The 15,762-nt window shown below is 29.8% G+C and overlaps 2 protein-coding genes across 2 annotated transcripts; both read right to left on the bottom strand.

Moving 5' to 3' along the window:
* Positions 1–671: 671 nt before the first annotated feature.
* Positions 672–3,018, bottom strand: LOC137824044 (red chlorophyll catabolite reductase, chloroplastic-like). Its single transcript, XM_068629469.1, has 2 exons — positions 2,523–3,018; positions 672–1,518 (listed from the first exon to the last, which is right to left on the bottom strand). The coding sequence occupies exons 1-2, from the start codon at positions 2,907–2,909 to the stop codon at positions 907–909; spliced, it is 999 nt and encodes a 332-aa protein (XP_068485570.1). The 5' UTR covers positions 2,910–3,018; the 3' UTR covers positions 672–906.
* A 1,456-nt stretch (positions 3,019–4,474) lies between these two features.
* Positions 4,475–9,661, bottom strand: LOC137824043 (red chlorophyll catabolite reductase, chloroplastic-like). The gene is made up of 2 exons (XM_068629468.1): positions 9,148–9,661; positions 4,475–5,201 (listed from the first exon to the last, which is right to left on the bottom strand). The coding sequence occupies exons 1-2, from the start codon at positions 9,547–9,549 to the stop codon at positions 4,590–4,592; spliced, it is 1,014 nt and encodes a 337-aa protein (XP_068485569.1). The 5' UTR covers positions 9,550–9,661; the 3' UTR covers positions 4,475–4,589.
* Positions 9,662–15,762: the final 6,101 nt, after the last annotated feature.

Consider the following 15,762-nt stretch of genomic DNA (forward strand, 5'->3'; position numbering starts at 1 on the left):
TTTTATTATGCCATGTTTTAAAATATTCATACCCTTCATTTTTTTTATCATACCTCAAACAAAATTTACTGAGGTAGTAAAATCCAATTTTTGAAACTCACAGATATAGAGATCAAACTGTGATAAAATATGTTTAAGAAACAATGTTATTTAAGTCACACTAAGTTAGAGTTTTCAAACTGTTAACTATCAATATATAAGAAAAAAAAAACTCTTAATTATCATAAACAGAATTTTTCAATAAAATTGCTTTGGGTGTTCAGGTTAGAGAAGACACAGGGGACAACCTTATATGTGATGAACACAGGAATTTGTATTTGAGAAAACATGTGAATGAACAAAAAGTATTCAAATCAAAGCTCTAAGGAGAATCTATTCTTATTCTAAAAAAGAAAAAAAGGGGAATCTATTCTCAGTTTCTCGCTCAATCTTTAGTATTTATGCTTTTAATGTTCACGTTTTCTTATATTTCTTTTTATATTTTCTCTCTTCTTCATCTATCTTTTTCCTTTTTCTGATTCATTATTCATTAAAACTCACGCTTTATTTTTATTTCTTTATCTTTCTTTCATAGCAACAAATATCATAACGATCAGCTTTTAGCAGATTAACATGCAAGGTATCGTATTATACAGTTAAAAATATGTGAACATACATGCAAAAAGTACAAATTTGGTGAGTGCGTTAAGAATATTCATCAGGAATTAATTTATTATATTCGCTACAATGTAAAAGTATCTGATGCGGAACGTTCAATAATTTTTCTATGATCAGAAAGTAGAAATTACTATAATCATCTATGGATTTCATACATCACTGGAGATTCAACGAATACTGAAGCTTCATTTGACTACAAGGCTAATTAGTTACATGTATGTAACACAGAATGTCCAAATAATCAGAATATTAGACAGTAAAATACCCCTTGATAGCTTCCAGAACTCGGTTTGCTACTTCTGGACCAAACAACCTGGGGAAGCTTGAACCAAGATCAATCTCAATTGTCTTGTTTCTAATTAGACCATCCCTTTTATTCAGATAAGCTCTTTCTGCCTCTCCAACATCTCGCTTGGCACAAGCACAATGATCCAACCAGATCCCCAACACTTGCTTTGAAATGGGGTCCAAATGGTCCCTGATGATCTCCTCCATGCGTTCTACTCCACCATTTTCAGTCACAATGCGAATCATTATGGCTGTGGGGGAGGAAACAGTGCGGATGTAAAGGGAAGAAGAGAAATATGGTTGAACCTCTGGAACTCTTTCCAGAGCCTGCCTATGAGTGTCCAATTGAGTGTCCTCATAGAAAGTTTTGAGGTCTTCTGGCCAAAGCACAAGGTCTTTCCGGGGAGGCAAATCAAGAATCAGAACTAGCATTGTTGGACTACTGCGGATCATTTCAAACACAAAATTTGGTGCATCAGTTGAGCTCTTAAGATAGGCTGAGAGACTTGTTATATCTAAGGACCCTCCTGTTGGTAACTCAGATTGCACCCAGCTTCCCAGCACAAAATCTACCTGTCACAAACACAAATGAGAACAAAACAAGTGCCATCATTTTTCTTCCTCACAAAGCCAAGATTCACAACGAGGAAAGACAGTCTTTCTGGAATAATGTTAGCACCACACTCTTTGTAATTGGTTGAAAATTATTACAAAAAACACGAATTTTAGTGGGTTTGACCCCTGATTTAATAATTGTCTCCTTATTTTGTAATTTTTCAGTATAAATTTCAATCAACAAAGAAGAGTACACGAAGGAATGTGATAAAGAATATGCTGCTTTTGTTTACCATCACATATTTCACTATCTCTCTTTCTTTTCTTTTCTTTTTCTTTTCACCTTTTCTTCCCTCAGCTATCTACCCCAAAACTTAGGTGTAGGCTTATCCTTTTCCGTTTTTTATGTAGTAATTAGATTGCATCCTTGTCTACTTGCAAACTACTCAAAAACTTGGTAATGTTTACCCTTTTTCATTGCAATTCAAATTGTAAGTACACTACAGGTAAATCACCAATCAAGTCTAAACACTATTACTAATTACCTTCTCTCCTATCCTTAACATAACATAACAAAATTAATATGAATAGTCTATAAGGTATTAGTATCCATCAACATAAAAAAAAAAATAATTGAGTATCTATCAAGAAGCACTTTTCAATAATTGATAAATCCTCGGTATATTTTCAATGATTGAGGGATTGTTTATATAATTGACGTACTATGGAGAGACAGTAACAGTTTGGGGATGAATTTGATTGATGGTTTATTCATTGAAGCACAGAAAAGGACAAAATTTAAAAATACTAGATTGCCCATTTGCTTCATTATATGGTAGTAGATTGAGTACCTAATTCTCAACCCAATACCCTAATCTCTTTCTAATGCCAATACTTGCTTAAAAATCCATCAACCACTAAAAAATAAGTTAAAACGAAATTGGGAAGAAAAATAAAGACAAGAGGAAAAAAAAAGGAAAACTTTGTATTGAAATTGAGGAAGTTGAGAAGGAAAAATTTACCTGAGAGTCGTCACTGCCTGATCTGATATGAAGGGAAGCTTGGGCAGTGGCAGTTTGGCTTTGGTAATACTGAACATCAGGGGGAAGCGTGCAAGGAAGAAGCTGAGAGTGAAGGCGATTCTCAAGCCTCGAAACGAGATCGACCATGACATTCTTCTGGGCAGATGAAACGAAGGGAAAGTCGATGAATTTGGAGCGGCCATGGTCATGGGTCTGGTGGGTCCCCTCCATGCGAGAGGAACAGAGAGATGAAGAAGAAGAAGAAGGTTTAAGCCTGAAAGAAGGAGAAGAAGAAGGTAGAGAGAGATTGTAACGTGTTGAAGGAGAAAAAGAAGATAAGATGGAGAGTGGTGAACACCGGAAATGGTCACAGATCATCACTTCCATCACCTACCTTCTGTAACTCTTATTCCTCAACACTGTTTTACTGTTTTATTCTCTCCATCACCTTTTTCATTCCTTCACACCATTTTGTTTTCTCACGCTATATCTAACTTTGTTGGATATTTTTAAATCACAATTTTGATTTTATTCAATTTTTGTTTCCAGTGTTGTTGTCTTTTTCTGCGATATTAGATTTGTATCTTGAAAAAAAAATTAAAAATGTTTTTAAATACGTTTTGATTTATATAAAAAAAAAATCTTTATTCTTCATCTATAAATCTAAAATTATCACTTTTAGTCTCAGATTTTTTTTTCCAGCTCTTCTTCTTCTTCTGCAGTGATAATGGTTCAGAACTGGCGGCAGCGAAAGTGAAGGAGAAGTGGACAAGACAATTTGGGTATTTCACCTAATTGTGAGTGTGCAGGTTAAAAAGAGGGGAGTGGAGGAAGTACTTACCATCGTTGTGTTCTGAGCTCGTATTTTTTCTCTCAAACGTAAGTAGTTTCCCCTACATTTTTCTTCCTGCACCCTCATAATGTTATGTAAAGATCAAATTGTCCCTATTATTCTTTAAAAACCCTAAAATGCACTTGAATTATATTTATTTTTTGCATTATGGATTATGGAATCCGGAAAAATTTCGGATTGGTATTTCTGGTAAAATTTTGGATCCACCAATCCGTAATTCAAAATATGCATCATTCAAAAAAAGCATTCTGGATCTACCAATCCGTAACAGAAATATGCATTCCAAATTCAAAAATCCATAATTTAAGAAAAATGCATTCTGGATCCATGAATCCGTAATAGAATTAAACTTCCAGATTCAACAATTCAGAAATCAATAATTTATGCAAAAATTGTTTCCAAAACACCCCCTCATACGGAAAAACAAAATATTCAGTTCCGAATTGCTGAATCCATAGCACACGTAAAGATTTCTATTTCCGGTAACCACGGTCTCCTTTTTCAAATAAAATATTAAGGCCAATTTCGGGATTTAGAAAATTGTGGGGTGCAGGAAGAAAAATGTAGGGGTGCAGGAAGAAGAAGCCCAAACGTAATGTTCTACATTAGGCCCAACAAACGTGATGTTCAACATTAGATCCAACGTAAATGTGTTTAGGGTATTTCTTCCTACACTCCTACTTTTTTCGTATTATACAGTAAAAAAAAAATGTGTGAACATACATGGAAATAGTACAAATTTGGTGAGTGCGTTAAGAATATTCATCAGGAATTAATTTATTATATTCGCTACAATGTATAAGTATCTTATGCGGAACGTTCAATAATTGTTTAAAATTTTATCCATTTTGATAAAATTAACATGTAAAATTGTCCTAATTTGGTTAAAAAAAACCTCTAAGAGTAGATCATAGAGAAGCCAATACAACATTTCCCAGTTTAAAAATTTGCTTCTAGTTCAGGAAGTTATGCGTGGGGTTTTCTAACTCAAGTCCTACAAAGTGCTTGAAATGGAAGCACATGGAATGATTTCAATGGAGGCTTAGAAAAGTGTCATTGTCATATGAATCATCCCTAGCAAAGAAAAGAAGGAGGCAGATAAAGCAGAAAGTGTAAACTACTATAATCATTTATATAATGGATTTCATACATCACTGGAGATTCAACGAATACTGAAGCCTACAAATATCCAACAATTCCAAATAAATAGAATCTTAGACAGTAAAATACCCCTTGATAACTTGCAGTACTCGGTTTGCTACTTCTGGACCAAACATCCTGGGGAAGCTTGAACCAAGATCAATCTCAATTGTCTTGTTTCTAATTAGACCATCCCTTTTATTCAGATAAGCTCTTTCTGCCTCTCCAACATCTCGCTTGGCACAAGCACAATGATCCAACCAGATCCCCAACACTTGCTTTGAAATGGGGTCCAAATGGTCCCTGATGATCTCCTCCATGCGTTCTACTCCACCATTTTCAGTCACAATGCGAACCAGTATGGCCGTAGGGGAGAAAACAGTGCGGAGGCAAAGGGAAGGAGAGAAATATGGTTGAACCTCTGGAACTCTTTCCAGAGCCTGCCTATGAGTGTCCAATTCAGTGTCCTCGTAGAAAGTTTTGAGGTCATCTGGCCAAAGCACAAGGTCTTTCCGGGGAGGAAAATCAAGAATCAGAACTAGCATAGTTGGACTCCTGCGGATCATTTCAAAGACAAAATTTGGTGCATCAGTTGAGCTCTTAAGATAGGCTGAAAGACTTGTTATATCTAAGGACCCTCCTGTTGGTAACTCAGAGTGCACCCAGCTTCCCAGTACAAAATCTACCTGTCACCAACACAAAAATGAGGACTAAATTCAGAACAAAAAACACACTTTTTCACAACGAGGAAAGACAGTCTTTCTGGAATAATGTTAGCACCACACTCTTTGTAATTGGTTGACACTAATTTTAGTGGGTTTGACCCCTGATTTAATAATTGTCTCCTGATTTTGTAATTTTTCAGTGTAAATTTCAGTCAACAAGGAAGAGTTTACGAAAGAGTGTGCTAAAGAATATGCTTCTTTTGTTTCCCATCATATCATTGATCACATATTTCACTATCTCTCTTCCTTTTCTTTTCTTTTTCTTTTCACCTTTTCTTCCCTCAGCTATCTACCCCAAAACTTAGGTGTAGGCTTATCCTTTTCCGTTTTTTATGTAGTAATGAGATTGCATCCTTGTCTACTTGCAAACTACTCAAAAACTTGGTAATGTTTACCCTTTTTCATTGCAATTCAAATTGTAAGTACACTACAGGTAAATCACCAATCAAGTCTAAACACTATTACTAATTACCTTCTCTTCTATCCTTAACATAATATAACAAAATTAATATGAATAGTCTATAAGGTATTCCTATCCATCAACATAAAAAAAAAATTGAGTTGTAAGAAATTATGTAAATTGATTTCTATAAAGAGACTCACATGATCAAGGAAGCATCAACCACTAGACCAAACAAGTTCTTTGATTATATTACCATTTTTATTATACATATTATTATTAATACAATTTATACATATTATTATTAATACAATTTATACTTATTATTATTAATATAACTTATACATATTATTATTAATATAATTTATACTTATTATTATTAATATAATTTGTACATATTATTATTAATATAATTTGTACATATTATTAATATAATTTATACATATTATTATTAATATAATTTAAATTTATTATTATTAATATAATTTATAAATATTATTATTAATATAATTTAAACTTATTATTATTAATATAATTTATACAATTTATAATAATAATAATATAAATTATATTCATATTATTAATAATATTAATAATATTTTTAATAATATTATATTCATATTATTAATGTTATATTTCATATTATTATTATATTCATATTATTAATATTATATTCATATTATTAATATTATTAGTATTATTAGTATTATTAATATTATTAGTATTATTAGTATTATTAATATTATTAGTATTATTAGTATTATTAATATTATTAATATCATTAATATTATTAAAATTAATTAATATTATTAATATCATTAATATTATTAAAATTAATTAATATTATTAATATCATTAATATTATTAATATTATTAGTATTATTATTTATAATAAGTATAATAAAAATCATAATAATACAAAAGAAGTTGACTGTTGTATTGGTTAAATTTTTTCTAGTTACTTTTGTTTTATGGTGCCAAAGTTACATACGAATTTTGATTCGTATGTAATAATCCGTATATAATTCGCGTTTTTCTTGTAGTGGATGAGCTTAAATCAATGGCACATAATGATGTATGGGACCTTATAGAATTGCCAGAAGGATGCAAGAGAGTCGGGTGTAAATGGGTCCGCCTTGTTGCCAAAAGTTTTACTCAAAATGATGGCATTGATTATAAGGAAACACTTTCACCTGTTTCTAAGAAAGATTTCTTTAGAATTATCATGACGTTAGTAGCTCATTATGATCTTGAGTTGCATCAAATGGATGTCAAAACTGCCTTTCTGAATGGGGATTTAAAAGAGGATGTTTATATGGACCAACCAGTGGGGTTCATTGAAGAAGGAAAGGAACACATGGTGTGTAAACTTAAGAAATCAATATACGGGCTTAAACAGGCTTCTAGGCAATGGTATCTTAAGTTCAATGATACTATTGTGTCCTTTGGATTTAAGGAAAACATCGTTGATCGGTGAAGCATACTATGTGATAGGAATTGAAATATTCAGTGACAGATCACAAGGACTGTTAGGTTTGTCTCAGAAAGCATATATTAATAAAGTTTTAGAGAGATTCAGAATGGATAAATGTTCGACATCTCCTGTTCCAATACAGAAAGGAGACTAATTTAGTCACACGCAATGTCCAAAGAATGATTTGGAACGAAAACAGATGGAGAATATACCTTATGCATCTATTGTTGGGAGTTTAATGTATGCTCAAACTTGTACACGGCCAGATATTAGTTTTGCAATTGGTATGCTTGGAAGATACTAGAGTAATCCAGGATTGGATCATTGGAAAGCTGCAAAGAAAGTTTTAAGATACTTGCAAGGAACGAAGGATCACATGCTTACTTATAAAAGATCTGGTCATCTTGAGGTGATTGGATATACAGATTCAGATTTTGCTGGTTGTGTGGATACACGAAAGTCTACTTTTGGTTATGTGTATCTTTTAGCCGGAGGAGCGATTTCATGGAAAAGTGTGAAACATTGTTGCATCCACCATGGAGGCTAAATTTGTGGCATGCTTTGATGCCACAGTTCAGGCTAATTGGTTGCGGAATTTTGTTTCAGGACTTGGAATTGTTGACAGTATTGCCAAGCCGCTGAGAATTTATTGTGATAACTCCGCAGTTGTCTTCTTTTCTAAAACGACAAGTATTCCAAAGGTGTTAAACATATGGAATTGAAATATTTTGCCGTTAAAGAAGTTCAGAAACATAGAGTGTCAATAAAACGTATTAGAACTGATCTTATGATTGCTAACCCTTTAACAAAAGGGTTACCGTCCAAAACATTTACTGGTCATGTTGTAAATATGGACATTATGTCTACTAGTGAATGATGAATGTTGTTATTAATTCTTATTTGACACTCTGAACTCATTGAATAAATAAAGTTTCTGAAATTTATGTTTTCTACTTTATGTATATGCATGTAAATCATGCTGTGGAAAACAAATTATGTTGTTATTGATGAAAATGACATTATGTTTGAACCTATTATGGATTTCTCATTATAAAGTCATATTAAGGAGAAAGGATGATATAGTAGTACATGGAAGGAAATGTGTCGATTGAAATGACATGTAACATGACTCTTATTATATCTGTATCCTTGATTTTGATTAATGATAGAACCAATTTATGTAAGACATTTTAAATGCGCGCATTTATATAATTATTAAATCATGAAAGTATTATAACTCATAAGTCAAGTGGGAGAATGTAAGAAATTATGTAAATAATTTTTATAAAGTGACTCACGAGCTTTGGGTCCGAATATGATTTAATAATAATAATAGAATAAAGGACCCATTGGTTAACGTGATAAATATATATATATATATGATATATCTAATTAAAACCAACATCTGATGGAGATTGGGAACTAAAAACTATCAGGTTCTATCTCTGCAAATAATAGTTGTCTCAATGTTAACCATCATGAAAGTGTGTGACAAGAACATAATTGCTAAGAGATAGATTGAGACAAATGAGATAAAACAATTGTTTAAGTAGGATCACTCATGGATCAAGGTAAGTACCTATTCCTTCTTAATTGTATGGATATATGTGAGAATCATGATATGATAAGATTGTATGAGAACATTATTGTATATTGTATATGTTCTTAATAATGTTTAATCGTGTTTTAACGTATATATCAAGAAGCACTTTTCAATAATTGATAAATCCTCTGTATATTTTCAATTATTGGAGGGACTGTTTATATAATTGATGTACTATGGAGAGACAGTAACAGTAACAGTTTGGGGGCACAGAAAAGGACAAAATTTAAAAATACTAGATTTCCCATTTGCTTCGGTATATGGTAGTAGATTGAGTACCTAATTCTCAACCCAATACCCTCATCTCTTTCTAATGCCAATACTTAGATTTAAAACTCCATTAATCACTAAAAAACAAGTTAAAACGAAATTGGGAAGAAAAATAAAGACTTTGTATTGAAATTGAGGAAGTTGAGAAGGGAAAATTTACCGGAGAATCATCACTGCCTGATCTGATATGAAGAGAAGCTTGGGCAGTGGCAGTTTGGCTTTGATAATACTGAACATCAGGGGGAAGCGTGCAAGGAAGAAGCTGAGAGTGAAGGCGATTCTCAAGCCTCGAAACGAGATCGACCATGACATTCTTCTGGGCAGATGAAACGAAGGGAAAGTCGATGAATTTGGAGCGGCCATGGTCATGGGTCTGGTGGGTCCCTTCCATGCGAGAGGAACAGAGAGATGAAGAAGAAGAAGAAGAAGAAGAAGGATTAAGCCTGAAAGAAGAAGAAGAAGAAGAAGAAGGTAGAGAGAGATGGTAACGTGTTGAAGGAGAAAAAGAAGATAAGATGGAGAGTGGTGAACACCGGAAATGGTCGCAGATCATCACTTCCATCACTCTTATTCCTCAACTCTGTTTTACTCTGTTCTACTCTGTTTTACTCTCTCCGTCACCTTTTTCATTCCTTCACACCATTTTGTTTTCTCACGCTATATCTAATTTTGTTGGACATTTTTAAATCACAATTTTGATTTTATTCAATTTTTGTTTACTTTTTACTGTGTTGTTGTCTTTTTCTGCGATATTAGATTTGTATTTTGAAAAAAAAAATGTTTTTAAATACGTTTTGATTTATATATATATATATATAAAAAAAAACTCTTTATTCTTCATCTATAAATCTAAAATTATCACTTTTAGTCTCAGATTTTTTTTCCAGTCTCTTCTTCTTCTTCTTCTTCTACAGTGATGATGATGCAGAACTGTCGGCAGCGATGGTGGGATAAAGTGAAGGAGAAGTGGACAAGACAATTCGGGTATTTCACCCAATTTTGATGGTGCAGGTTAAAAAGAGGGAAGTGCAGGAAGTACTTGTCATCTAGTTCGTATTTTTTCTTTCAAACGTAATGTTCTACATTAGGCCCAACGAACGTGATGTTCAACACTAGATCCAACGTAAATGTGTTTAGGGTATTTCTTTCTGCACTCCTACTTTTTTCTTCCTTTACCTCTATATTCTTTGAAATATTATAATTATTCTTGATAATTTGAATAATTCTGAAATAACAATTGAATGAACTAAAAATTTTAAATACCAACTTCTTTTATTGAGTCCGATTTGATTTTTGGTTTTGTTTTAAAATTATATGCAATTTAATCTAAATCTAACTTGTATATATTTATATACTTTTTATACTTATTAAATTTTTATAAATAATATCAAATTAATTAAAAAAAATGTATTGGACTATTTTAATAATTAAATTATATAAATAAATTATAGAGATGTTTTTAAGAGTATTTTTTATGATAATTTATTCTTGCGCACGTTCCATGAAAATCTATTAGATGAAAGCGAAACATTAATCCTAACAGTAAATAATATTTATTCCAACTAAAATTAACACCTTCACAAATTCACGATTCTATAAATAAATTTATTATATTTTAATAGTATTTATTATCATAATCACATGATATGAATAATAAATACATATGAGAAAATCTTTTTACAGATATACTTCATAAGTATACGTATAGACTACTAGATCTATCTTTTACAAAATCTAAAAATATGCATACAAATAAGAATACAAGTACAATACATTCTCTACTCGTAGAAGAATAAAAAGTAATTTATGGAAAATATTGTTTGGCAAAGTTTAGAATTTAGTAAAGAGCCATTTTCTTTTACACGTAACAAGTTGAGAACAATGACACAGCATGTGAACATCTTTTCCACAGAACAAGTTGAGAACAGCAGCATGTGAACTTCTAAACGTTGTGCATGAGAATTCACACACTGCAAGTTACATCACATGCATTGCTTAGGTCATTAGGCTAAACCATAACCCTACACGCATTAAATTAACACTAATTAATCTCTCCACCACACATTATTTAGGAATAAATTACTGTCACTGTATAAAATTAAAACCATTGTTATAGAACTATCTCAAATTGAAATTTGTTAATCATATTAGTATTTGTCTTACTGTAATGACAAGATTTTGAAACTGTTACTATAATAGTAGTACTGTAAAAAGGTTATTATAATAGTAATTACACTAGAAGAACAATTACTACAATATTAAGGGTAAGTATGTGTAGGTATATACTAAAAAACAGTTCAAATTATGTTTAACATTTAAGAATTTGTTTAGTATTATATAGTTTCAAAGACTATTATAACTTCTTTTATAATCTTGATTAAAATAATATTATTTTTATAATCTCGAATTTTTGAAATTATAATTTCTTAAAAAACTAAATCTCACGGACACTTCGTATCTCTGATCACCTCTCAAGGCTGTTGACGCCTGAGTCCCTGCGACTCTTCTAAGTAGTTCTTCAAGAAGCCGCTCTTCACTAGTTCATCCAACTGAAACTCCAGTATGAATGATGAAAAATATTTATAGAAATATTTAATATGAAGTAAAATAACTTCTTGTCTTCTCGTCTTCACAACCTTCTGATATCTTGTTAATGATTTGATCAAAAAGACTTTTGGTTCTTAGACAAGTTGACTTGGGTTTCTCTTTCGGTTAGGTTAACTTATGTTTTATCTCTTGGTTATGTTGATTTGGAATCTCTATGTATCAGGTTCACTTGAACTTTCTCTCGATCAGGTTGACTTGATCTGTGAATGTACCTGCAAGCGCTCCGATGATAAAAATCAGAATCAATTGTATTAAGTTGACACTCTACTTTCCTGTTAATTAGATCATCTATTTATAGTGTTTATTATTGAACTTTATCAACTATATTGGACTTTTACTTTTTATACCTTATAATTACTAAAGGTATTCTTTCATTTTTGGGCTTATTCATTATATATAGTATTAAAACTGTTTATATTTTTTTTTATCTTTTTTTTTAATTTCACTTAACCTTTCAACTTCTCAACCTGTCGACTAGCTTTTGACTAGGATCTGATGATATTTTCCTAGTACAATATATATTAGTTTTATTAACTATTTTAATTTCACCAATTCACTTAATAAAAGTAACTTGAGATGTTTTTTTAATTAAATTTATATATCAACTATGAAAACTTAATTCTCCACCTCTTTCATAGAAATGTTTTTGCAGAAAAATTGACTAAAAACAAGTCTTATTTATTGAAAACATTACATTTTAACAAGTAAATGAAACGTGAAGAACATACATTTCCAAAATGATGACTTTCTTGGCAAACTAAAATTTGTCCTTCTAACAAAATTTCTTGCACTGTTTCTCTTCTTTTTATGATTATCATGCCATTTTCTTATCATTTTAATTTTTATATATTTCCAGCTACATCTTAATTAAAGGAGGAACATGTGCTAAATAGAAAGTTAAAAATATATTTCCATGCCAATTAAAATTTTCTACATAACAAAAAATAAGCACAATCTCTTCTAGAAGAGACTCAAAAAGTGTAAAACAAAAGTAACCAGAAAAGATTGAAAAGAAATTACTTCGAAAGCTATCACATTTTATTTCCAAAAACGATTGATCACTAAGAAAGAGATGTAAAAAATATTATTTAATGAACATAATTTAGTATAAAATAAACCATCTATTTGGATAAATATAAAATGGTACAATTTTTTATATTAAAAACAATGAATTTTTATTCTATAAAGTTTTTGGAAGAATTTCCTACGAAGAATGAGTATTTATTATTCTTATTTCTATCAAATAAAAAATATTATATAATTACTTATTATTCACTTTTTACTAAAGCTACATGTTTTTCTTATCTATATTTTTCTTTGTTTGTCCCAGTCAAAATAAGGCATTACAAGCTAGAAACAACAAAGAAAAAGTAGAAAATGATTTATAAATGAATATTTATTTTATTATAAAAAATTATATTATAATAAGAAAGTTTCATCTAATCCTTGAGTTAACATTAAAATCTTTTGTTACAAGCATTTCTAAATAAAGAGAAATAACTATTAAAAATAACTTTTAAGTTCTTAAAGTGTGTAAATTCTCATAACTTGTTAGTTCATTGTTAACTTTCAATCCTCTATAAGGTTATAGACTCATGAAATCAATTGACTTTAGTTGTAATTTGTTTTTCTCTCAAAGTTTTGTTTGTGTTTAAAATTAGAATATAGATAGGTTGAAGATTTTACATTAGATATTTTGTAGTATATAAATGGATATAAACTTCATCTTATAAGACGATGAATATAAACTTCATCTTATAAGAACTCAATAGTGGAATTTTCAACACAACATATTTTAAAAATAAATATTTTGAACTTTAAATTAGATGTTTGTGGTGGTCCAATTGGAGTTCCACAATTAGTGACATGACCAATTTCGATAGATATTGCTAAGTCTCATTAATTTATTTATGGTGAGAGATGTATTTTATAAGTTTAATTATTTTTTTAGTATTATCTGAATCTTAATTAATATTATTCGATGTTTAAAGTTTGTATTTACCTCAACTAATTTTAAATTATGACTAATATATATCCTTTTATTTTTTATTAAGATTTTGAATAATTTTAGTGTATCTATTATCTAATGATTTTAACTTACTTAAGTTAGATTTCATCTTAACAGAACATCAGACTAAGTAATGGCATAATCTTAAATATAATCAAAATTATACATGGATGATGTGATATGAATAAATATTAATATAACATGTATTATTATTATATTTATATATTTATGAAATATTTAAATTTTGAATAAAATGAAATGATAAATACTATATATATCTTATATTTGAAAGTAATTACTTGTAAGAAATTACTTTTGTTTAGTATTTTATACTTTCAAACAGTTTAAATTATGTTTAACATTTAAGAATTTGTTTAATATTTTATAGTTTCAAAGAAAGAAAGACTGTTATAACATTTTTATAATCTTAGTGATTAAAACAATATTATTTTTGTAATCTCGAATCTTTGAAATTATAATTCCTTAAAAAAAAACTAAATGAGGGATGAAAAAGTAATTATAGAAATGTTTAATATGAAGTAAAATAACAAAAAATAAGCACAATCTCTTCAAGAAGAGACTAAAAAAGTGTAAAACAAAAGTAACCAGAAAAGATTGAAAAGAAATTACTTCGAAAGCTATCACATTTTATTTCCCAAAAACGATTGATCACTTCATCATTCTCTGGTCTGTAATCACACGTAAGAAAGAGATGTAAAAAATATTATTTTAATGAGCATAATTTAGTATAAAATAAACCATCTATTTGGATAAATATAAAATTGTACAATTTTTTATATTAAAACAATTAATTTTTATTTTGTAAAGTTTGATATAATTTTTATATAATAAAAAGTTGATTTTACTTTTAAAGACCCTTAAAAATTGTTTCCTCTTTATTACCGTTTAAGGCACGGGGTATTTATCTAAATAATGAAAAAATAGTATTTTCTTTTATTACACTTTGTCCAACACAGACTGCAAGTGATAACTAATATGAATGATAAGTTGTTTCAGAGTAGAAAATAAGTTATCCTTGGGGATCGAGTATGTAAATTATCAAATTCGAGATATTTTATGGAGTTCTGTTATAATTTAAAAAACAAGGGAACATTTAAATTGGTTTTAAAATATTAGTAAGTTTACTCAAAGTTAAAGTATATGTGTTCTTGTAACTTCTCTCTCTGATAAGGTATTTTATTCAATAATTTTTTTTTATTTCAAATGTTCTTTTGAGATGTTCGAGAGGATGAAGTACTTATAAAAATATTTCGACGTTCAGGTTACATGAGGTTAATTTAAGTGATCTAGTTCAAAATTCAAAATAACAATATTTTTCATCACAATAGTCCTTTTTTATTTATACTATTCTAGTGGGTTTTATCTCGTTACAGGGATTAAGACAAATTCAATAAACATCTAATTACACTTTATAACCTCTAATCAAGATTAACACTCTTGACCTGTAATGTGACGTGGACACTACTTTTCACCGAGAGATTATTAGGTCATATGGGTAACCGACTACTCAGACTTCCGATCTTCACTTAGTACAAACTTTAATGACAAACACTTTAAAAAATTTCACTAGGACTTTATTGCCATGGAGAGTCTTGTGTTTTTCAGTTGTCTCCAACTTATTCAATCGGTACTGATTAACGACCAGACACATGACTCACACCAATTTTTTACCACACTGATTTTAACTAGACAGAGAATTTGTTAATGAGAAACACTTTAAAGAATTTCAGTAGGACTTTATCGTCATAAAAGAACCATGTGTTCTCCATTTGTCTCCAATTTACTACCAGATATCTAAGTTTCTTCGATCCCTGATATAACAATACGTTAGTTATCCTATCTCAAATATTCATAAAAAATCTTATATATAAATATTTAATAATTTTTTTACATAAAAAATTGAATTAAAAACTACTTGTGCAGTGCACTTAACTTTCAAATAATAGTTTAGATATTTCCTAATAAACCAAACAAATCCGTGGAAAGTTGACTCTTTGATGTGTTAACTCGGAAAGGAAAAAAATTTGTGGGACAAAGCAATTAATAACTTTAAAGTAATGTTTCCAATTATTATAAGGAATTGCTTTTGTAGGGCATTCTCCACATTTATGGCAGTTGACTAAATGAAATTAAAGTTTG

This window comes from Phaseolus vulgaris, chromosome 8 (assembly GCF_000499845.2).
Source record: "Phaseolus vulgaris cultivar G19833 chromosome 8, P. vulgaris v2.0, whole genome shotgun sequence".
Lineage (NCBI taxonomy): Eukaryota > Viridiplantae > Streptophyta > Magnoliopsida > Fabales > Fabaceae > Phaseolus > Phaseolus vulgaris.

Excerpts from the sequence above, each read along its gene's own strand:
- LOC137824044 (XM_068629469.1), bottom strand. The coding sequence starts at position 2,909 with ATGGAAGTGATGATCTGTGACCATTTCCGGTGTTCACCACTCTCCATC. Across the intron at positions 1,519-2,522 it reads CAGGCAGTGACGACTCTCAG|GTAGATTTTGTGCTGGGAAG; the intron begins GTAAATTTTTCC and ends TGTTTGTGACAG.
- LOC137824043 (XM_068629468.1), bottom strand. The coding sequence starts at position 9,549 with ATGGAAGTGATGATCTGCGACCATTTCCGGTGTTCACCACTCTCCATC. Across the intron at positions 5,202-9,147 it reads CAGGCAGTGATGATTCTCCG|GTAGATTTTGTACTGGGAAG; the intron begins GTAAATTTTCCC and ends TGTTGGTGACAG.